Source organism: Gadus chalcogrammus, chromosome 3 (genome assembly GCF_026213295.1).
Source record: "Gadus chalcogrammus isolate NIFS_2021 chromosome 3, NIFS_Gcha_1.0, whole genome shotgun sequence".
NCBI lineage: Eukaryota > Metazoa > Chordata > Actinopteri > Gadiformes > Gadidae > Gadus > Gadus chalcogrammus.
The window spans coordinates 28325462-28347860 of record NC_079414.1 but is presented as its reverse complement, the minus strand read 5'-3'; the positions used below and the strand labels follow the sequence as shown (position 1 = coordinate 28347860).

At 54.8% G+C, this 22399-nt stretch overlaps 3 protein-coding genes across 6 annotated transcripts in view; 2 read left to right on the top strand and 1 right to left on the bottom strand.

The window, feature by feature from the left end:
• Positions 1-7163, bottom strand: part of tsc2 (TSC complex subunit 2) — a 50808-nt gene extending 43645 nt beyond the window's left edge. For 2 of the 4 annotated variants that reach the window (XM_056587167.1, XM_056587171.1), the window contains exons 1-11: positions 7087-7163; positions 6186-6364; positions 6010-6096; positions 4938-5052; positions 2737-2880; positions 2391-2508; positions 1679-1727; positions 1436-1561; positions 1007-1080; positions 643-769; positions 4-147 (exon numbers count right to left, since the gene is read on the bottom strand). In XM_056587167.1, coding sequence (XP_056443142.1) covers positions 4-147; positions 643-769; positions 1007-1080; positions 1436-1561; positions 1679-1727; positions 2391-2508; positions 2737-2880; positions 4938-5052; positions 6010-6096; positions 6186-6320 — 1119 coding nt within the window. In that variant the 5' untranslated portion in view covers positions 6321-6364; positions 7087-7163. The other 2 variants (XM_056587169.1, XM_056587168.1) reach the window with 2 other exon arrangements.
• Positions 7164-8023: 860 nt separating this feature from the next.
• Positions 8024-11617, top strand: nthl1 (nth-like DNA glycosylase 1; the record flags this gene model as incomplete). Its single annotated transcript, XM_056587351.1, has 6 exons — positions 8024-8263; positions 8707-8877; positions 9898-10057; positions 10400-10505; positions 10951-11124; positions 11323-11617. Coding segments are annotated over 6 exons (1146 nt in total), but the record flags the coding sequence as incomplete, so codon positions are not given.
• Positions 11618-11845: 228 nt separating this feature from the next.
• On the top strand, positions 11846-20461 carry LOC130380168 (Na(+)/H(+) exchange regulatory cofactor NHE-RF2). The gene is made up of 6 exons (XM_056587349.1): positions 11846-13210; positions 13982-14092; positions 15377-15589; positions 17241-17394; positions 19231-19451; positions 19579-20461. Exons 1-6 carry the CDS (start codon positions 12998-13000, stop codon positions 19744-19746), a joined length of 1080 nt encoding a protein of 359 aa, XP_056443324.1. The 5' UTR covers positions 11846-12997; the 3' UTR covers positions 19747-20461.
• The last annotated feature ends 1938 nt before the right edge of the window (positions 20462-22399 follow it).

Genomic DNA, 22399 nt, shown 5'->3' with positions numbered 1-22399 from the left:
TACCTGTATCTGCTGCAGTAGCCTCTCGATGATCCCCAGCAGGATGTCCCAGGTCACCACCTGCAGGTCTTTGCCGTACTTCTTGATGAGTCTAGTGATGGACAGGACGATCTCGTAGGACACCACCTCGTTAGCACACGACATGGCCTGGAGCGGACACACAGACACACAGCGCTTTAACATCAACTCACCCCTCTGGATCATTCAACCCACGGCCATTCTTGGTGATCAGTGTGTTAAATCGTGAACGGACTGTATTTACACAGCGCTGTCCAACCAGTGGCCACTCGTTATACAACACTGCCTCACATTCACTCATTCATACACACATTCACATTCCCCCCCCCCGACGGCGGAGTCAGCCCCGCAGGGCGACAGCCAGCTGGTCAGCAGCAGTCAGGGGGGGGGCCTCAGGGACACCTCCACACTCCGCTAGGAGGAGCCGGGGATCGAACCAGCGACCTTCAGGTTACCAGCCAACCCGCTCTACCTCCTGAGTCACACGCCCCGCAGGCCACATTGGTACTTTTGGGGTGTGTGTGTGTGTGTGTGTGTGTGTGTGTGTGTGTGTGTGTGTGTGTGTGTGTGTGTGTGTGTGTGTGTGTGTGTGTGTGTGTGTGTACCACCAGGTTCATTGTCTACCTTGTAGAAGGAGGGGAGCACCAGGGTGGGTGTGTTCTTCAGGGCCGGCAGCCTGTGGGCCCCCCAGAGGGCCATCCCCACGAAGAACACTGCACCCCGCAGCAGGGCCGCATCCTCCACGTACACCCTGCGGAGAGCCAGAGTGAACACACACACACACACACACACACACACACACCCTGCGGAGAGCCAGAGTGAACACACACACACACACACACCCTGCGGAGAGCCAGAGTTAACACACACACACACACACACACACACACACACACACACACACACACACACACACACACACACACACACACACACACACACACACACACACACACACACACACACACACACACACACACACACACACCTTTCCTCCATGATACGACACATGGTGTAGATGGCGCTGTGGCCCAGGTGAGTCCCCAACACCTTCCTCATCAGCTGCAGAGCAGGACAGGTGAGAGGAGGACAGGTGAGAGAAGAACAGGTGAGAGGACAGGTGAGAGGAGGACAGGTGAGAGGACAGGTGAGAGAAGAACAGGTGAGACGAGGACAGGTGAGAGGAGGACAGGTGAGAGGACAGGTGAGAAGACAGGTGAGAGGACAGGTGTGAGAAGGACAGGTGAGAGGAGGACAGGTGAGAGGAGGACAGGTGAGAGGAGGACAGATGAGTGGTTAGGCTTATTTCTGAGACTTTTGTCAGGAGCCACTTGGAGGGATGACCGTGAGCAGGGGATGAAACTCAGTCTCCTCCTCTCTCCTCACTTCTCCTCCTCTCTCCTCATGTCCTCCTCACCTTCCAGCAGGTCTCACAGAACTCCTTGACGTTGACAGTGCGGCACAGCGTGATGATGAACACCGTGAGGGAGTCCGAGGGGAGGCAGTTGTAGCACACCACCGCATCCAGCACCTGCAGCGCCACCTGTAGGCCGACACAGGAACCATATGACACAAAGCACAGACGTGGCCGAGCTTTGTATTATGAATGGTTAATAATCCATTCTTCATGACATGGTGATGGTCAGTCTCTGACTCCTACCTCGATATCAGTGGAGGAGGTGGTTCTATTGCACAGCAGACAGATCTTCCTGCAAAGACAAATGAAACAGATACGCAGATCAGGTTGAAAGGATAGAGATATGCTTGTGTGTTTGTTGACCTACTGGACCATGAGACGTTCTAATGACCTACTGGACCATGATGGAGACGTTCTAATGACCTACTGGACCATGATGGAGACGTTCTAATGACCTACTGGACCATGATGGAGACGTTCTAATGACCTACTGGACCATGAGACGTTCTAATGACCTACGGGACCATGATGGAGACGTTCTAATGACCTACTGGACCATGAGACGTTCTAATGACCTACTGGACCATGATGGAGATGTTCTAATGACCTACTGGACCATGATGGAGACGTTCTAATGACCTACTGGACCATGAGACGTTCTAATGACCTACTGGACCATGATGGAGACGTTCTAATGACCTACTGGACCATGATGGAGACGTTCTAATGACCTACTGGACCATGATGGAGACGTTCTAATGACCTACTGGACCATGATGGAGACGTTCTAATGACCTACTGGACCATGATGGAGACGTTCTAATGACCTACTGGACCATGATGGAGACGTTCTAATGACCTACTGGACCATGAGACGTTCTAATGACCTACTGGACCATGATGGAGACGTTCTAATGACCTACTGGACCATGATGGAGATGTTCTAATGACCTACTGGACCATGATGGAGACGTTCTGGTCCAGGTAGCAGCTGTTGAACTTCACCAGGTTGACCAGCACGTTGAGGAAGTCTGAAGTCAGACCATTGTCCATCCAGAGGAGGACAAAGCGTGCTGGCAGAAGAGAGAACAACAGTCACAGGAGCCCAGCTCGGCTCTCTCCCTCTAGCTCTATGAAAGGGGTGTGTGATACAGATCTGGTGGGACTGAGGGAGGTAAACCTTTCCCTGAATTACAAAATACTCTTCAGGGATGCTTGAACTAACTCATTCACCTGCCTGCTACGGCAGGCCTTCAGCTCGGGTAAGTCGCAGAACCACTTTGATGTTTCTGAAGTCTTACCGATGTCCTCCTCCAGATACGTGATATCTTTTCCATTCTCCGTCAAGGCCTTGAAAACCTCCAAGCGGTCTGCCAGCTCCTCATTGGGCGGCTGGTAGTCTCTGATCACCTTAAAGTAGTAGGCTCTGAGCGGACCCAGCCGGTCTCCCTGCAGGCACACGAGGTAGGTTAGGTTATCATACCGCCCTCGTTGGAGTGGGGGAGGATTGTTTCCACTGTGTCCTGGTTAGGGTTAGGGTTAGGGTTAGGGTTAACCCTAACCCTCGTTGGAGTGGGGGAGGATTGTTTCCACTGTGTCCTGGTTAGGGTTAGGGTTAACCCTAACCCTCGTTGGAGTGGGGGAGGATTGTTTCCACTGTGTCCTGGTTAGGGTTAGGGTTAACCCTAACCCTCGTTGGAGTGGGGGAGTATTGTTTCCACTGTGTCCTGGTTAGGGTTAGGGTTAACCCTAACCCTAACCCTCGTTGGAGTGGGGGAGTATTGTTTCCACTGTGTCCTGCTGGTTTCCTCCTCTCTCCTAAGCTTAGATGGGCAGGCTCATTGCAAGACATTAAATTGCCCTTGAGAGTAAAGGGTGTGTTGTAACTAAGTGTCAGTGTGTGTATCTTAGGGTTGTGCTATAGAGAGGCTGTCAGTGTGTGTATCTTAGGACTGTGTGTACGTGCCTGTCGCTGGATGATGGCTCTGAGGTTAGGGTTAGGTGGTGCGTGTGTCAGGGTCAGGGTTAGGTGGTGCGTGTGTTCGGGTTAGGGTTAGGTGGTGCGTGTGTCAGGGTTAGGGTTGGGTGGTGCGTGTGTCAGGGTTAGGGTTGGGTGGTGTGTGTGTTAGGGTTAGGTGGTGCGTGTGTCAGGGTTAGGTGGTGCGTGTGTTAGGGTTGGGTGGTGCGTGGGTCAGGGTTGGGTGGTGCATGTGTTAGGGTTAGGTGGTGCGTGGTTCAGGGTTGGGTGGTGCGTGTGTTAGGGTTAGGGTTAGGTGGTGCGTGTGTCAGGGTTGGGTGGTGCGTGTGTCAGGGTTGGGTGGTGCGTGTGTTAGGGTTGGGTGGTGCGTGTGTTAGGGTTGGGTGGTGCATGTGTTAGGGTTAGGTGGTGCGTGGGTCAGGGTTGGGTGGTGCGTGTGTTAGGGTTAGGGTTGGGTGGTGCGTGTGTCAGGGTTGGGTGGTGCGTGTGTCAGGGTTGGGTGGTGCGTGGGTCAGGGTTAGGGTTAGGTGGTGCGTGTGTCAGGGTTGGGTGGTGCGTGTGTCAGGGTTGGGTGCTGTGTGGGTCAGGGTTGGGTGGTGTGTGGGTCAGGGTTGGGTGGTGCGTGTGATAGGGTTAGGGTTGGGTGGTGCGTGGGTCAGGGTTGGGTGGTGCGTGTGTTAGGGTTGGGTGGTGCGTGTGTGTGTCAGGGTTAGGTGGTGCGTGTGTTAGGGTTAGGGTTGGGTGGTGCGTGGGTCAGGGTTGGGTGGTGCGTGGGTCAGGGTTGGGTGGTGCGTGTGTGTGTCAGGGTTAGGTGGTGCGTGTATCAGGGTTAGGGTTGGGTGGTGCGTGGGTCAGGGTTGGGTGGTGCGTGTCAGGGTTAGGTGGTGCGTGGGTCAGGGTTGGGTGGTGCGTGGGTCAGGGTTGGGTGGTGCTTGTGTCAGGGTTGGGTGGTGCTTGTGTCAGGGTTGAGTGGTGCGTGTGTTAGGGTTGGGTGGTGCGTGGGTCAGGGTTGGGTGGTGCGTGGGTCAGGGTTGGGTGGTGCGTGGGTCAGGGTTGGGTGGTGCGTGGGTCAGGGTTGGGTGGTGCGTGGGTCAGGGTTAGGGTTAGGTGGTGCGTGGGTCAGGGTTAGGTGGTGCGTGGGTCAGGGTTGGGTGGTGCGTGGGTCAGGGTTGGGTGGTGCGTGGGTCAGGGTTGGGTGGTGCGTGGGTCAGGGTTGGGTGGTGCGTGGGTCAGGGTTGGGTGGTGCGTGGGTCAGGGTTGGGTGGTGCGTGGGTCAGGGTTGGGTGGTGCGTGGGTCAGGGTTGGGTGGTGCGTGGGTCAGGGTTGGGTGGTGCGTGGGTCAGGGTTGGGTGGTGCGTGGGTCAGGGTTGGGTGGTGCGTGGGTCAGGGTTGGGTGGTGCGTGTGTCAGGGTTAGGGTTAGGTGGTGCGTGGGTCAGGGTTGGGTGGTGCGTGGGTCAGGGTTGGGTGGTGCGTGGGTCAGGGTTGGGTGGTGCGTGGGTCAGGGTTGGGTGGTGCGTGGGTACGTGCCTGTCCCTGGATGATGGCTCTGAGCAGCAGCAGGACGGCGTGGCGCGCCTCGGGCGGCTGCTCGGGGGTCAACATGTCCTCCACCGCCTTCCAGACCGCCTCCACCGCATACTGAGGAGCACAGAGGGGTGGAGCAAAACAGACCGGACGCTACGTCACCACCAGACAGACACTACGTCACCACCAGACTGACGCTACGTCACCACCAGACTGACACTACGTCACCACCAGACTGACGCTACGTCACCACCAGACAGACACTACGTCACCACCAGACAGACGCTACGTCACCACCAGACAGACAATACGTCACCACCAGACAGACGCTACGTCACCACCAGACAGACGCTACGTCACCACCAGACTGACGCTACGTCACCACCAGACAGACGGTACGTCACCACCAGACAGACGGTACGTCACCACCAGACAGACACTACGTCACCACCAGACAGACACTACGTCACCACCAGACAGACGGTACGTCACCACCAGACAGACGCTACGTCACCACCAGACAGACGCTACGTCACCACCAGACTGACGCTACGTCACCACCAGACTGACGCTACGTCACCACCAGACAGACGCTACGTCACCACCAGACAGACACTACGTCACCACCAGACAGACACTACGTCACCACCAGACAGACACTACGTCACCACCAGACAGACGCTACGTCACCACCAGACTGACGCTACGTCACCACCAGACAGACACTACGTCACCACCAGACAGACGCTACGTCACCACCAGACTGACGCTACGTCACCACCAGACAGACACTACGTCACCACCAGACAGACGCTACGTCACCACCAGACAGACACTACGTCACCACCAGACAGACACTACGTCACCACCAGACAGACACTACGTCACCACCAGACAGACGCTACGTCACCACCAGACAGACACTACGTCACCACCAGACAGACACTACGTCACCACCAGACAGACGCTACGTCACCACCAGACTGACGCTACGTCACCACCAGACAGACACTACGTCACCACCAGACTGACGCTACGTCACCATCTGACAGTAACCACCGGGACACACACCTCCTCAAACTTCTTGGATTTGGCCAGATCGCACACTTGGTGGATGACCTTGATGCGATTCCCGATCCCACATTCCGGATGCAGGTCCTGTGAAACAGAACAGGCTGTTGAAGACCTCTGTAGCCTACATGATGTGGTTTACATGAGTCCATCACAGTGATCACTCTGTCACTCACCTTAAGGATGTTGTGGTTGATGATGAACTCAGAGGGTTTGTTGTCAGTCTGTTTGGTGGGGGGCCTCTGGGGTCCGATGCCAAAGATCCCCTTCACCTTGTCTTTGAGGCTCTCCTTACTGGGCTGTTTGTTCATGGCCCCTCCTGGCTGGGCGACCGCTGCCTGCAGTCCGTCGTTATCTACAACCAATCAGAACTCATCTGCTCCGTCACATATCAAACATTCACCTAACCCTGTGAAACAACCTTAAAGCATGTATTACACTACAAGGATGCATATTCAAATAGTCCTGCATGGTACCACAGAACCAGTTAGAACCAGTTGGACTATCGAACCACTAACCTGAGGAACACTAACTGAGGAAAACTAACCAGAGGAACACTAACCTGAGGAACACTAACCAGAGGAACACTAACTGAGGAACACTAACCAGAGGAACACTAACCTGAGGAACACTAACCAGAGGAACACTAACCAGAGGAACACTAACCTGAGGAACACTAACCAGAGGAACACTAACCTGAGGAACACTAACCAGAGGAACACTAACCTGAGGAACACTAACCAGAGGAACACTAACCAGAGGAACACTAACTGAGGAACACCAACCTGTGAGGAACACTAACCTGTGAGGAACAATTAACTCAACCGGTTTGAATGACAGTATGTAGAATTAGCATTAACTTCTCCGTTAGCATCACTAGCCTCCTGCTAGCAGTCAGAGCTCATCTCCAACAGCGTTCCTACGAGGCGGGTCGGTTTAGTGTTCATCTGTAACATGTGTTGACATTCGCGTTAGACCAGAGTACCAACAACCCTATTAATGTCCTATAGTATGTAGCAAAGTATTATTATAGTAGATAGTCTAGTTAGTATTATAATAGTATTTAGTATTATTTACCACTGCTCGGTCCTCCGCTCCAACCGGATGCACACTGACGGCCACTTCCGACAACAACACCTTCGCGGTGTTTTCTGGGAAGTGTAGTTCTAATCAAGAACAAAATACTCTCTGAACTCCTAGGGTTGCTCCATAGATTTGGATTTTATATCGTGGATGCATCGATGTTTGAAAGCATCTTTCTTTCTACATTCAGCTAAATAACGGCGGGCTTATGGATGGCGTTCAAGAAAGGAGCAGCATGTTGCGTTAGGACATGAGGCTCAGCAGCATGAAGCCTGAGGAGTGAGGAAGGTGTGCTGTCTGTCCCAGACTGAAGACCGTCTACTGGTTCTAAAGAGTGTGATCGAATCAAATCCCTGCTTGGTGCTTCAATATGACTTCTCCTTACTTCACCCACGGCGCTGTTCTTACTCGAAGTCTCAATCAAAGAACACGCCTGTCTGCTCTGGGGTCGAAAGTAATAAATAAACCTCTGAACCCAGGTCCTCCTGTCGAACTGAAGGAGGAGGAGGAGGAGACGTGCATCTGCGAAGGTAACTCCTCCGTTAATAAGCGTAATGTCGTGTTTGTTCAAGACATAGAAGATGACCTGCGTTCTAGGCCATCATGCAGTCAGTTTATAACCTCGTAATACAGACACATCTGTGTTGCGCTGTGGGCCCAGTCTGTGACACATGTTCAACACTGTCCCTGAATAGAATGAAAAACGTGTTTAAGAAGATGATTCTGTCACCATAACTTCATACAGCTCCTTTATCTAAGAACCTCTATTGTCGATACAGATGACGGTCCAGCCTCACCTACTCGCATCCTCGAGCCACTAAAGTCAGAGCCGGCCCCCTCGCCCCCGGCCCCCTCGCCCCCGGCCCCCTCGCCCCCGGCCCCCTCGCCCCCGGCCCCCTCGCCCCCGGCCCCCTCCCGCAGACGGAGCCCGTTAAAGGTGGAGTACGAGCAGCGCGGCCCAGGGTTAAAGGTGGAGTACGAGCAGCGCGGCCCAGGGTTAAAGGTGGAGTACGGGGAGCGCGAGGGGGACCCAGCGGTGAGGACAGAGCGCTGGGAGCCTCCTGATTGGAGGATCCAGCTGGCCCACATCCGTGAGATGAGGAGGAGCCGAGACGCGCCCGTAGATCACATGGGGGCGGAAACATGCTACGAACCAGGGGCCCCCGCCCCGGTAAGACCCCCCCACACCCACACACACACACACACACACACACACACACACACAGAGTTACCATCTCACGGACAGAAGTAAACCATCTTGACCTCTTATCGTCGATTATTCTCTTCTTCTTCCTGTGTGCGTGTGCATTAGCATGCATGCGCGTGTGTGTATGTGCTTGTGTGGGCGGGTGTGTGTCTGCGTGCGTGTGTGTGTGTGTTCTCCTGTGTGCGTGTGTGTGTGCTCCTGTGTGTGTGTGTGTGTGTGCGTGTGTGAGTGTGCGCGTGCTTGTGTGTGTGTGTGCGTGTGTGTGTGTGTGTGTGTGTGTGTGTGTGTGTGTGTGTGTGTGTGTGTGTGTGTGCTCCTGTGTGTGGGTGTGCTCCTGTGTGTGTACGTGCTTGTGTGTGTGTGTGTGTGCGTGCGTGCTTGTGTGTGTGTGTGCGTGCATGCCCCAGGTGAGGCGTTTCCAGGTGCTAGTGTCCCTGATGCTCTCCAGCCAGACTCGGGACGAGGTGACGGCTGCGGCCATGGCGCGGCTGCGGGCACACGGCTGCACGGTGGACGGCATCCTGAGCACCGACCATGAGGCGCTCGGGAGGCTCCTCCACCCGGTGGGCTTCTGGAGGGTAAGGCCAGGGGGAGGGTGAGGCCAGGGTGAGGGTGAGGGTCAGGGTGAGGGTCAGGATGAGGCTCAGGGTGAGGGTCAGGGTGAGGGTGAGGCCAGGGTGAGGGTCAGGGTTAGGGTCAGGGGGAGGCCAGGGTGAGGGTGAGGGTGAGGGTCAGGGTGAGGCCAGGGTGAGGGTGAGGGTGAGGGTCAGGGTTAGGGTCAGGGGGAGGCCAGGGTGAGGGTGAGGCCAGGGTGAGGGTGAGGGTCAGGGTAAGGCCAGGGTGAGGGTGAGGCTGAGGGTCAGGGTGAGGGTGAGGGTCAGGGTAAGGCCAGGGTGAGGGTGAGGGTCAGGGTGAGGGTCAGGGTGAGGGTGAGGGTGAGGGTGAGGCCAGGGTGAGGGTCAGGGTGAGGGTCAGGGTAAGGCCAGGGTGAGGGTGAGGGTGAGGGTGAGGGTCAGGGTGAGGGTCAGGGTGAGGGTGAGGGTGAGGCCAGGGTGAGGGTCAGGGTGAGGGTGAGGGTGAGGCCAGGGTGAGGCCAGGGTGAGGGTCAGGGTGAGGGTGAGGGTGAGGCCAGGGTGAGGGTCAGGGTGAGGCTGCAGCTACAGCTAGTCTGGGTAAGGTCAGGCTGGCACTTTGATCCAGAGCGACTCACAATAAGTGCATTAGTCAGAGGAAGGAGAAACAACACTATATATCTGTGGGTACAGTTAGGATGTTCATAGAACAAAGTGCCAAGCACTAACCATCACTAGGTTAACCCACTCCCCGTATACAACAGAGACAGCTAGGGTAAGACGCTACACAAGGACAGGTACTGTTTTCAGGTGCCAGGACGTCAGAGAGGTGTGGGGGGGAGGCGGTCTAACGTGTTAGTGGCTCCCAGTAGAGATGTGTGTAACCATGAGTCTGCTTTCCGCTCATCCCTGCAGCCTCGCGTCCCTCTATTCAGAGTAGACCTCTGACCCCCCTGACCTCTGACCCCTCTGACCTCTGACCCCCCTGACCTCTGACCCCCCTGACCTCTGCCCCCTCCTGACCAGACCAAGGCTGGGTATCTGCGGAGGACCTGCCTGGTGCTGCAGCAGCAGTTCTGCGGGGACATCCCGGACAGCGTGGAGGGGCTGGTGGGGCTGCCCGGCGTGGGGCCCAAGATGGCCCACCTGGCCATGAGCATCGCCTGGGGCCGCGTGACGGGGATAGGTACCTCCAGAGACACCGAAGCAGAGTCACCGGCTCTGCCTGCACCCACACCCCTCTGACACACTTAGTGTACGTCGCTTTGGACTACAGCGTTGCTAAAGCCCTGAAGTCAATGGAACAACGTATCAATAACGTCTAATTAGAGGTGGCAAAGTAGACGACTAGTTACAGCGGGGTTAACGCACGGCTTAGGGACGGACTCTTGAGTTAAGCTGGTGAAGTGTGTGTGTGTGTGTGTGTGTGTGTGTGTGTGTGTGTGTGTGTGTGTGTGTGTGTGTGTGTGTGTGTGTGTGTGTGTGTGTGTGTGTGTGTGTGTGTCTGTGTGTGTGTGTGTGTGTGTAGGTGTGGACACACACGTCCACCGTGTCTCCAACAGGCTGGGCTGGCTGAGGACCGCCTCCCGGACCGCAGAGCAGACGCGCTCCGCCCTGGAGGACTGGTTACCTAGGTGACAGCGGCCATTAATTAACCTTGACTTTAATTTGATGTCCTCTACGTTCATTATTGTTGTTATTATTCTGCATCCTGATGTTCCAAACATTCCTTCTGACCTTAAGCTATCAGAAACAACTGGTTGGTCCTCAATAAGAATTCATTTATTGCTTTATTATGGCTTTGATACAACTGGTCTGAGCCAACTGGTCTGAGCCAACTGGTCTGAGCCAACTGGTCTGAGCCAACTGGTCTGAGCCAACTGGTCTGAGCCAACTGGTCTGAGCCAACTGGTCTGAGCTAACTGATGTATAACCTGTAACCAGTGAGATCCACTGGTCTAACTGGTAACTGTAAGCAGTGAGGCACTGGTCTAACTGGTAACTGTAACCAGTGAGGCACTGGTCTAACTGGTAACTGTAACCAGTGAGGCACTGGTCTAACTGGTTCCTGTCCCACAGGGCGTTGTGGGGGGAGGTCAACTGGCTCCTCGTGGGCTTCGGCCAGCAGAAGTGTCGCCCGCTCAGACCGCTCTGCTCCGAGTGTCTGAACCAGAGCTGCTGCCCTTCTGCACACCAGCCCCCCCCCAACCAGAGGACCAAGACCCCCAAGACCCCCCCCGCCAAGAGGACCACGCCCCCATAGACCCCCCCCAACCAGAGGACCAAGACCCCCAAGACCCCCCCCCGCCAAGAGGACCAAGACCCCCCCCCACCAAGAGGACCTCGCCCCCCAAGACCCCCCCCACCAAGAGGACCTCGCCCCCCAAGACCCCCCCCACCAAGAGGACCAAGACCCCCCCCACCCAGAGGACCAAGACCCCCCCCAACCAGAGGACCAAGACCCCCAAGACCCCCCCCCGCCAAGAGGACCAAGACCCCCCCCGCCAAGAGGACCAAGACCCCCCCCACCAAGAGGACCAAGACCCCCCCCACCAAGTGGACCAAGACCCCCCCCACCAAGAGGCTCCAGGCTGGACCAACACCCTCCAGGACCTCTCCTGACCTGCTCCCCCCTGCCAGCTCCATGGTGAAGACGGAGGCTGAACAGGAAGAGGATGAGAAGGAACCGCCCCCACCTTCAGCCTCCTGTCCACCCAGGAGGCTGAAGGGGACGAAGGTGCTCTGATATGAGCTCACAGACTATATATATATACGCTAAATGTTAACCTTTAGCTCTTTACCCCAGGTTCTGATTACATGGCTTTGACTCATTACTGTTATTTGATGATAAAATTATGTTTTCTATTTAGTGTACTTTAAAGGATTCATCACACTTTTTTGTTAAGAATTTTCAACGGACAATAAATGGTTTTGTACTCCTTGATGTAAATATTTCCCTTTTACACAAAAAGGACTCAAGAGAATGCAATATAATTGGTGTTTCATTAACATCTGAGTTAAGCCTACTTAATCGACCAACTAAGCACTTTAAACTGACTAATCAAACTACCAAAAACACTTCAATTGTGCAATAAGGGCAAAGATATTATTGATTTTAAAACCGTTCCCTCCCCCCAAATATGCAGGTTTAAAAAGCGGGGTTAAATAATGTTTTTGTCCTCGGGTTTGTCGTCCTCTCTCGGAATATCCCGGTCTACAGCAACGCCATTTCCGGTCCCATGTAGCCTACGTCTGTTTAGGGCAGTTAACTGCCTCCGGAACGAGGAGAATAAGGAAAGGAGAAGAACAACAAAAACGACGGAGACAAGGAGGATAGATATTGAGGTTTGACAAAGAATTTAAAAAAGCAATATCCGAAACACTTGAAGGAAGCGGGTATCATTCTGTCGAAAGACCCGCCCTCTCCCGCCGCTAAACCCATTTAACTAAAGTCCCGCCCTCTGGTGACTCAACGCACATTTGGAGGATCTATTCCCGGGCGGCTATATTTTTTACGTAGGATAAGTCTTGGATTCTCGCCTCTGATTGGTTAGATGGGCCCCCCTTTAGATCGTGTTTCGATGAGTCCTAGCTGTTTGTGGGAGTTTAGGGTCAGGGTTATGTTTATAGTTAGGGTTAGGGTTAACCCTTACCCTAGCCCTAACCGTAACCATAACCAATCGGAAGAGAGCCCTTCTAACCAATCAGAGGCGAGAATCCTAGACTTATCCTACGAAAAAGAATATCGCTCCCGGGCGGACCTTCATGAGCCTGGGCCACGCCCCTCTGACCAGGCTGCGTTCCGATCTTTGATCGCACCGATAAATCCTATCATCAGGTTAAGACGTCTGCTAGGTAACCACCTGGCTACTGTTTATTCTCCCGACTTTTTAAATTCCTCCTGGCACTAAATCATCTTCCCTGTGCTTTTTTTAATGGATTTAACATTTTTTTAACCGAATAAACCGTGACTTTTTATCCATTTGAATTTCGTCTTCTTTTTGGACACCTGTCGGCATTATGGATTACATGGATGAACTTTTCCTCACAACACATGAATTAAGATTTCAAACAGAATTCTAATAACCACTAAGAGACCCGACCAGCCTCTCTCCTCGGACCCGGGATGGAGCACCGGCCCCGGCTCTGCTTCCTCTCCACGGGGGGCCCTAACCCGAACCCGGGATTCGGCTTCCACTTGCGGGGCGAGCGGACCCGGGGCGGCCAGTGGATCCGGAGGGTCGAGCCCGGGTCGTGTGCCGAGCTCTCGGGGCTGCGAGCGGGCGACCGAGTGGTGGAGGTGAACGGAGAGAACGTGGAGCGGGATACCCACCACCAGGTCAGCCGATATTCAAGGCGTGAAGTACAGGAGAGAGAGGGTCAGGTTACCGGGAGAGACAATCAGCTCAGACTAGTCGGACGACTTTTCTCTAATCCCAGGGGGCCGTGAACTGGGTCGGTCTGTGTCTTGAGAGTGTGTGTGTGTGTGTGTGTGTGTGTGTGTGTGTGTGTGTGTGTGTGTGTGTGTGTGTGTGTGTGTGTGTGTGTGTGTGTGTGTGTGTGTGTGTGTGTGTGTGTGTGTGTGTGTACAGATTATGTTCGTTATAAGTGTATTATGAACACACTTTGTGTATTCTGTTCTGCATCCTCTCTCTCTCTCTCTCTCTCTCTCTCTCTCTCTCTCTCTCTCTCTCTCTCTCTCTCTCTCTCTCTCTCTCCCTCCCTCTCTCTCCGTCTCTCTCTCCCTCCCTCCCTTCCTCTCCCTCTCTCTCTCTCTCTCTCTCTTTCTCTCTCTCTCTCTCTACGTCTCTCTCTCTCTCCCTCTCCCTCTCTCTCTCTCTCTCTCTCCCTCTATCTCTCTCTCTCTCTCTCCCTCTATCTCTCTCCCTCTCTCCCTCTCCCTCCCTCTCTCTCTCCCTCTCCCTCTCTCCCTCTCTCTCTCTCTCTCTCTCTCTCTCCCTCTCCCTCTCTCCCCCTCTCTCTCCGTCTCTCTCCCTCCCTCCCTTCCTCTCTCTCTCTCTCTCTCTCTCTCTCCCTCTCCCTCTCTCTCTCTCTCTCTCTCTCTCTCTCCCTCTCTCCCTCTCTCCCTCTCTCCCTCTCCCTCTCTCAGGTGGTGGATCGTATCCAGGCGGGTGTGCATAGGACCCGCCTGCTGGTGATTGACAGGGAGACCGACGAGTATCTGCGGAGCCTCAATCTGCCCTGCACCGAGGACCTGGCGGTGGAGATGGGGACCTTCTCCCCCCGCCCCTCCCCCTCCACCTCCCCCCTCCGCACCGGCCCCGCCTCCCCCAGAGAGCTGCTCAAACACTGGGCCAAACCCCCGGGGGGGCGGGGCCCCCCCTCAGCCAGCCCGCCCCCCCCCTCCAGCGGCCCCGCCTCCCCCGCAGACCGCCGTCTGTCCACTGGCCCCGCCTCCCCCGCAGACCCCCCCCCCTCCACTGGCCCCGCAGACCACCGTCTGTCCACTGGCCCCGCCTCCCCCTCAGACCGCCGTCTGTCCACTGGCCCCGCCTCCCCCTCAGACCCCCCCCCCTCCACTGGCCCCGCCTCCCCCTCAGACCCCCCCCCCTCCACTGGCCCCGCCTCCCCCACCTCCTCTCCTTGGACGGACGCAGAGGTGAGACCAGTGATGGGTACTAGTAACCCTAACCTAACCCTAGCCTCCAGTCTGAGCCTAACCTTAACCTGCTCAGTAGTTAGGGCTCGTTCCCCGGGCCCATCCACGGGTCACTGAGCATCATCTAAAGGGGGAAGACGTTCAGAGTCTCATCTGAACCACAGATGTTTCTGTTTGAACACAACCAATGCTGTGAGAAATACCAAATGTGAATGAATATTTATACTAATGTTAAGAGTTGTGGTTGAAAATCAGAAACTTTGCTGCTAACGTGCACGTACGCACACATAAATGCACGCACACACAAATGCACGCACACACACACACAAACACCCCAGCGGAAGTGAAGTAATGGAGGAATACATTAATTCCAGTGGAAACAACAAGAAACACTCGATGAACCCCGCGTGTTCCCCGGAGGAGCGTGTGGGAGACTTTGTTTGAAGTGCAAACATAAAGGCTCTCAGGTCAGGCAGGCTTCAGGTTAGTGAAGCTCAGTATAAATACGGGCAGAGGCCTCCCTCTCACCCTCTCTCAGCCTCTCACCCTCCCACTCAGCCTCTCACCCTTACTCACCCTCCCACTCAGCCTCTCTCTGTCTCTCACCCTCACTCAGCCTCTCAGCCTCTCACTCAGTCAGCCTCAGAGGAGGAAGTCATTATGAGACGACGCTGTAGTGACACGGGAAGCTTCCCCGTGCAGTGAACAGAGTGGACCTGTACAACTGGCCCAGCGGCTTCTCCTGTTTGCTTTCGTTACCGGGAGTTACTGGGAGTTACCTTTAGTTATTGGGAGTTACTGGGAGTTACCTTTAGTTACTGGTAGTTACTGGGAGTTACTGGGAGATACTGGTAGTTACTGGGAGTCTTCTGCTCCTCTCCCCAGCGGCCGACCGAGGCGTCGCCACCCCCAGCGCGGGGGGAGGAGGAGGCGGAGCTTGTGCCGCGCCTGTGTCACCTGACCAAGCAGGGGGAGGAGCCCGGCTACGGCTTCAACCTCCACAGCGACAAGATGCGGCGGGGCCAGTTCGTGGGCTCGGTGGACCCTGGCTCCCCCGCCCAGAGGGCCGACGTCAGGGAGGGGGACCGACTACTGCAGGTAGGGGGAGACAGGGGGAGACAGGGGGGGACAGGAGGGAGACAGGGGGAGACAGGGGGGACCAGGAGAGAGACAGGGGGAGACAGGGGGGGACCAGGGGAGACAGGAGGAGACAGGGGGGGACCAGGGGAGACAGGAGGAGACAGGGGGGGACCAGGGGAGACAGGAGGGAGACAGGGGGAGACAGGGGGGACCAGGGGAGACAGGAGGAGACAGGGGGGACCAGGGGAGACAGGGGGGGACCAGGGGAGACAGGGGGGGACCAGGGGAGACAGGAGGGAGACAGGGGGAGACAGGGGGAGACAGGGGGGACCAGGGGAGACAGGAGGAGACAGGGGGGGACCAGGGGAGACAGGAGGAGACAGGGGGGGACCAGGGGAGACAGGGGGAGACAGGGGGGACCAGGAGGGAGACAGGGGGAGACCAGGGGAGACAGGAGGAGACAGGGGGGGACAGGGGGAGACAGGGGGGGACAGGGGGGGACAGGAGGAGACAGGGGGAGACAGGAGGGAGACAGGGGGAGACAGGGGGAGACAGGAGGGAGACAGGAGGAGACAGGAGGAGACAGGGGGGGACAGGAGGAGACAGGGGGAGACAGGAGGGAGACAGGAGGAGACAGGAGGAGACAGGGGGGGACAGGGGGAGACAGGGGGGGACAGGGGGGGACAGGGGGAGACAGGAGGAGACAGGAGGGAGACAGGAGGAGACAGGAGGGAGACAGGGGGAGACAGGAGGAGACAGGGGGGGACAGGGGGGGACAGGAGGAGACAGGAGGAGACAGGGGGGGACCAGGGGAGACAGGGGGGGACCAGGGGGGGACCAGGGGGGGACAGGGGGGACCAGGGGGGACCAGGGGAGACAGGGGGAGACAGGGGGGGACAGGGGGAGACAGGAGGGAGACAGGGGGAGACAGGGGGAGACAGGGGGGGACAGGAGGGAGACAGGGGGGGACCAGGGGAGACAGGAGGAGACAGGGGGAGACAGGGGGGACAGGAGGGAGACAGGAGGAGACAGGGGGGAGACAGGGGGAGACAGGGGGGGACAGGGGGAGACAGGGGGGACCAGGGGAGACAGGAGGAGACAGGGGGAGACAGGGGGAGACAGGAGGAGACAGGAGGAGACAGGGGGAGACAGGGGGAGACAGGAGGAGACAGGAGGAGACAGGAGGAGACAGGGGGAGACAGGGGGAGACAGGGGGGGACAGGGGGAGACAGGGGGGACCAGGGGAGACAGGAGGAGACAGGAGGAGACAGGGGGGAGACAGGAGGAGACAGGGGGAGACAGGGGGAGACAGGGGGAGACAGGGGGGGACAGGGGGAGACAGGGGGAGACCAGGAGGGAGACAGTGGGAGGACGGGAGGAAGGAGGAGGAGGAGGACAGCCCTGCGTGTCTCTAACAGAGGGATTAGGCTCAAGAAGGTTTGTGATCGTGTGTGTGTGTGTGTGTGTGTGTGTGTGTGTGTGTGTGTGTGTGTGTGTGTGTGTTTGTGTTGCATAACGTGATTGATGGTTAATTCCCTTAGGAGGAAGAGAACAGAAAGAGGGAGACACTAATAAATAAGGCTCTGATTAGTCTGAGCCAACAGCATCGTGACCTCGACTACGGGGCGTGTCCTTACTGCTGCACCCCCCTCATGCCCCCCCCCCCCAGGTGAACGGGGCGAGCGTGGCCGGGCTGCGTCACGCGGAGGTGGTGGCTCTGATCCAGAAGGGCGGCCGAGAGACGAGGCTGCTGCTGGTCGACCTCGACACCGACGAGCTGTTCCTCAACCTGGGGGTGGAGCCCAGCAGCCAACACCTACAGGGTACACTACTGTAAACTACCTCCTGAAAGCCCCTCCAGGGTAAACTACCTCCTGAGACCCCCCCCAGGGTAAACTACCTCCTGAGAGCCCCTCCAGGGTACACTACTGTAAACTACCTCCTGAGACCCCCTCCAGGGTAAACTACCTCCTGAGACCCCCTCCGGGGTAAACTACCTCCTGTGACCCCCTCCAGGGTAAACTACCTCCTGAGACCCCCTCCAGGGTAGACTACTGTAAACTACCTCCTGTGACCCCCTCCAGGGTAAACTACTGTAAACTACCTCCTGAGACCCCCTCCAGGGTAAACTACCTCCTGAGACCCCCTCCAGGGTAAACTACCTCCTGTGACCCCCTCCAGGGTAAACTACCTCCTGAGAGCCCCTCCAGGGTAAACTACCTCCTGTGACCCCCTCCAGGGTAAACTACCTCCTGAGACCCCCTCCAGGGTAAACTACCTCCTGAGACCCCCTCCAGGGTAAACTACCTCCTGAGAGCCCCTCCAGGGTAAACTACCTCCTGTGACCCCCTCCAGGGTAAACTACCTCCTGTGACCCCCTCCAGGGTAAACTACCTCCTGAGAGCCCCTCCAGGGTAAACTACCTCCTGTGACCCCCTCCAGGGTAAACTACCTCCTGAGACCCCCTCCAGGGTAAACTACCTCCTGAGACCCCCTCCAGGGTAAACTACCTCCTGTGACCCCCTCCAGGGTAAACTACCTCCTGAGAGCCCCTCCAGGGTAAACTACCTCCTGTGACCCCCTCCAGGGTAAACTACCTCCTGAGAGCCCCTCCAGGGTAAACTACCTCCTGTGACCCCCTCCAGGGTAAACTACCTCCTGAGACCCCCTCCAGGGTAAACTACCTCCTGAGACCCCCTCCCGGGTAACCTACCTCCTGAGACCCCCTCCAGGGTAAACTACCTCCTGAGACCCCCTCCAGGGTAAACTACCTCCTGTGACCCCCGCCAGGGTAAACTACCTCCTGAGACCCCCTTCGGGGTAAACTACTGAGTCTGAGACCCCCTCCAGGGTAAACTACTGTAAACTACCTCCTGAGACCCCCTCCAGGGTAAACTACCTCCTGAGACCCCCTCCAGGGTAAACTACTGAGACTAATGAGGTCCCACCTCTAGGGTAAACTACCTCAGAGTTCAGCTACTTATGCCGCTTTTCCACCGCACATGTAGCTCGACTCGACACGACACGACTCGACACGGTAGCAGCGCGGGTGCTTTTCCACCGCAAATAGTACCTCCGGGACGTGGGCGGGGTCGTCTGCGCGAAAGGGCCGTGACGTATCTTTGTACGCGACGCAAACAACACCTACGTAACCCACACATGGACAGAACCCACATAACAACAATGGAGAACATCGATGCGATGGTATTCGTGTTCGTATTATTAGCTGGCAAGTTGAAGAAGTGGAATATGTTGGCTGCGGCGCTACTATGGCTGTTCTATCGTTACCAGCATGGTTGCCATGTCGCTCTCGTGACTTCGTCACACTCTCTGGCCAATCAGTGGCCGGCCGTCTGCCGACGTCACCTTTTAGCATCGGCTCAGCCGCTTGGAACCTAGAGCGAGGCGGTACTAGAAAAAGCAGCCACTTGAGGTACTAGATCGCGGTGGAAACGCAAAAAAGGCGAGCTGAGTCGAGTCGAGTCGAGTCGTGTCGAGCTGGTACCATGCAGTGGAAAAGCGGCATTAGAATACTAGGCAATAAGAAGATAAAGAACGGAAGTAAAGGGATACAAATTAGAGGCTTGAATCGTCTAATAATTTGTTTTAAATGTTTTTCATGACCAATGAAAGTTTCCCACGTTAACTTCCTCTGACAGAAGTGTCCGTGGACGGGCCGGTCAGAAGGAGCCCTTCCCGGGCCCCCTCCCCAGCAGCAGCCCTCCCCAAAGCGGAGCCACCAATCATCAACATCACGGTGACCGACTCACCAATCAAAAGCAGCTCCCCTAAGTCCACGACCAATGGGAGCTGGGCGTCGCAATCCTCCCGGAGCTCCACCACCCAATCAGAGCTCAGCAGCTCGGACATGAGCATCCAGGTGAGGTCTCCCCCCATCAGGCCCCGTTATGTACATTAAATATAGGATATATGATATCGCATAGGACAGATATGATACATATATGTGCACTATATTTGATATATGATGTATGATGTGTGTGCCTCAGGTCCCTGACGAGGATGAGGGGGGGGCCCCGGACCCCTTCCTGGAGCTCGGCCTCCGACTGAGCCCCACCGCAGCCGAGGCCAAAGAGAAGGCTCTGGCCCAGCGGAGCAAGAAGAGAGCGCCCCCTATGGACTGGGGCAGGAAGTACCAGATCTTCAGCAACTTCTGAGAGACATGGAACAGCAACGTGAGGTCCAGAGACACCATGAGGGCCCCTGTAGACCACCATGAGGGCCCCTGTAGACCACCATGAGGGCCCCTGTAGACCACCATGAGTGTTAGGGTTAGGGCTCCTCTTCCTTTGGAGAGGAGAGTGGATCAGACTAGCAGGTCTCTCCTTCATCAACACTGTCACCAATAAATCGCTGCGTAAAACATGCGTCCAGTTGTTTGACAAAACGTGGGATGGATCAATTTGTCTTTGCTTGAAAACGTCAGTACATGGGGAGTATATTAATGCCCAGGCTCTGTTCCTCCCTACGCACATCACAGTAGCACAATGACCTGGAGGAGACCTGAAGAGTTAATGCTATGACAACTTCTACACATGCTTACCCCCAGGAAGGAACATGATTTAATGATACAGTTCAGGTCCTTTGCTGAAAGTCGGCCGATACGGTTATCGTATCAAAAAAGAGGATAATTGGCTCTAATGGACGTCCAGTCAGTAGGAGGTAGTGTGAGGAGCTCTAGCAGGATGAGATGAGACTGTACCAATGATAGTCCTCCATCTTAAGCTTCTGTCCTCAGACCTCCTCACTCTGAACTGAAGGTCTTTACCGTTCTTCTGATATCCCCGCTTGCTCTCGCATAGGCCTCAGAAACAACAACATCGTCTAGTTTCTTGTAAGGCAGAAATAATGCACAATGTTCCTGTATGGGCCGGCTGCCTAACATGTATATGCGAAAAAATTGCAATATAAAAGTGTTATATGTGGTTGGATTAACATGAGGATATGTTATATCATGGTCAATATAGATCTGGCTCCAATACATGCAGACCTCACCTGCAAGGTGTTTTATGGGAGAATTGTACACAACCGAAGCCCACGTTTGATATCGTCAACCATGTCCTCATAACAGACATGTTGGCTCTGAAGGAGACCCTCTCTCCAGGGAACCGGGGGGTCGTTGTACTGGGTCTCCCCATCACACGGCGAGGGATCAGATGAAGAACCGACCAATCAGAAGACACGAGAGACCGGGAGGATGATGGAAGCTCTTCTCAGCCTCCAGCTCCAACGTCAGACGGATCACCATAGCAACCACAACACTGGCCCGCCTCCCCCCCACACACACGCGCATACGTTTGAGGACTAAAAGCTGCATAAAGTTTTTATCTTAACATAAATATAAATGGTCCAACTATACGGTCACAACACCGTTCAGCCATTGTACATAGAAATAAGAAAATATGGTTGAATACACCCAAATTATTTTATTTTCATTGAGCATTCGCACAGGCATGATTGGGCCACACAGTATCCTTCATTCTACGAGGTCACCAAAGTGATCATGCAAACAGAACCCCGCTCTCCACAACCCTACACGCAAGATCTAGAAACCAAAACAGACAACATTCTTCATCAGGAGCGTGTGAGGAAAGGCTGAAGCTAGATTGGGGTTATAGATTGTGTTTCTCATCATTTGATTTACTCTATCACATCTCAAGGATCACAGTTTTGGTCGGATCAGATCACATTTGTTATGTGTCCAAATGTCTACAAAGTATTAACGAGCACATCACCGCGAATCAATAAAATATAACTATGTATAAATCCCTGTAGACAAGTTATCGCTAAAAATCCTCTTCATAAGTGACTTGAACAAAAAGATGAAATCATCCTAACATTATTGATCGAAAGCTAACATCAGCTGTGTTGGACGTGTTCTAGTCGCTCTTTGGCAATGGCTCTAGCGCTCCTATGGCTGAGGTGTTGACGTGTCAAGGGTAAAATCATAGGACTATAAAACACACCACACCAGCTTGCATATGTGCACACACACACAGTCAGGTTGACAACAGCGCATGCACACAAAGTAGGAGGGCAAAACGAAAGCCCTTTTCCAAATGAATGTGCAGTCTGCATGTTGGATGTTCACATTCTAACTAGAAAAGAATAGAAAACATGCTCCTTGGCAATACTCATGCACACTTACACGCATGCAATTTCTCTCACAGGGAAATTGACGGACACACACTCACTCACACACCAGTAATATGGCAAGGTTAGTCGTTGTAAAAGTGCGGATTAGTCGCAGTTTCACAAGTTGTTTTTATTTGCCATTAAGTATCGGGATAACTGCCAGTCAGACACGTAATATCACAGCAACACAGCATGACAAACACGGACGTCAGGGTCAACACATCTTTTATGGGTGAGGTTAAAAAAAATAATAGTCCATACAAAAAATAAAAAAGTGCAAAACAACAGTTACTGAAAATAGCATTAATTGAAATATTCTTTTTTGTGTTAATTGTGAGATTTTACGTTCACTACAGAAACCAAAAATCAATCAGCAGCAGCAAAGGAAAAAAAAGTTATGGACCATTTAAAAACGTTAGAAAGATTGCAATGATACAATCACTGTTCACTTAAGATATCATTATGGCCTCCAATGGATATCGTTACGCATGTACACACACACACACACACACACACACACACACACACACACACACACACACACACACACACACACACACACACACACACACACACACACACACACACACACACACACACACACACACACACACACTTGGTCACAGTTAACAGGTGCAAAAGGACGTAGCGATGGGAGTCAAGTTTTAGCGCGGT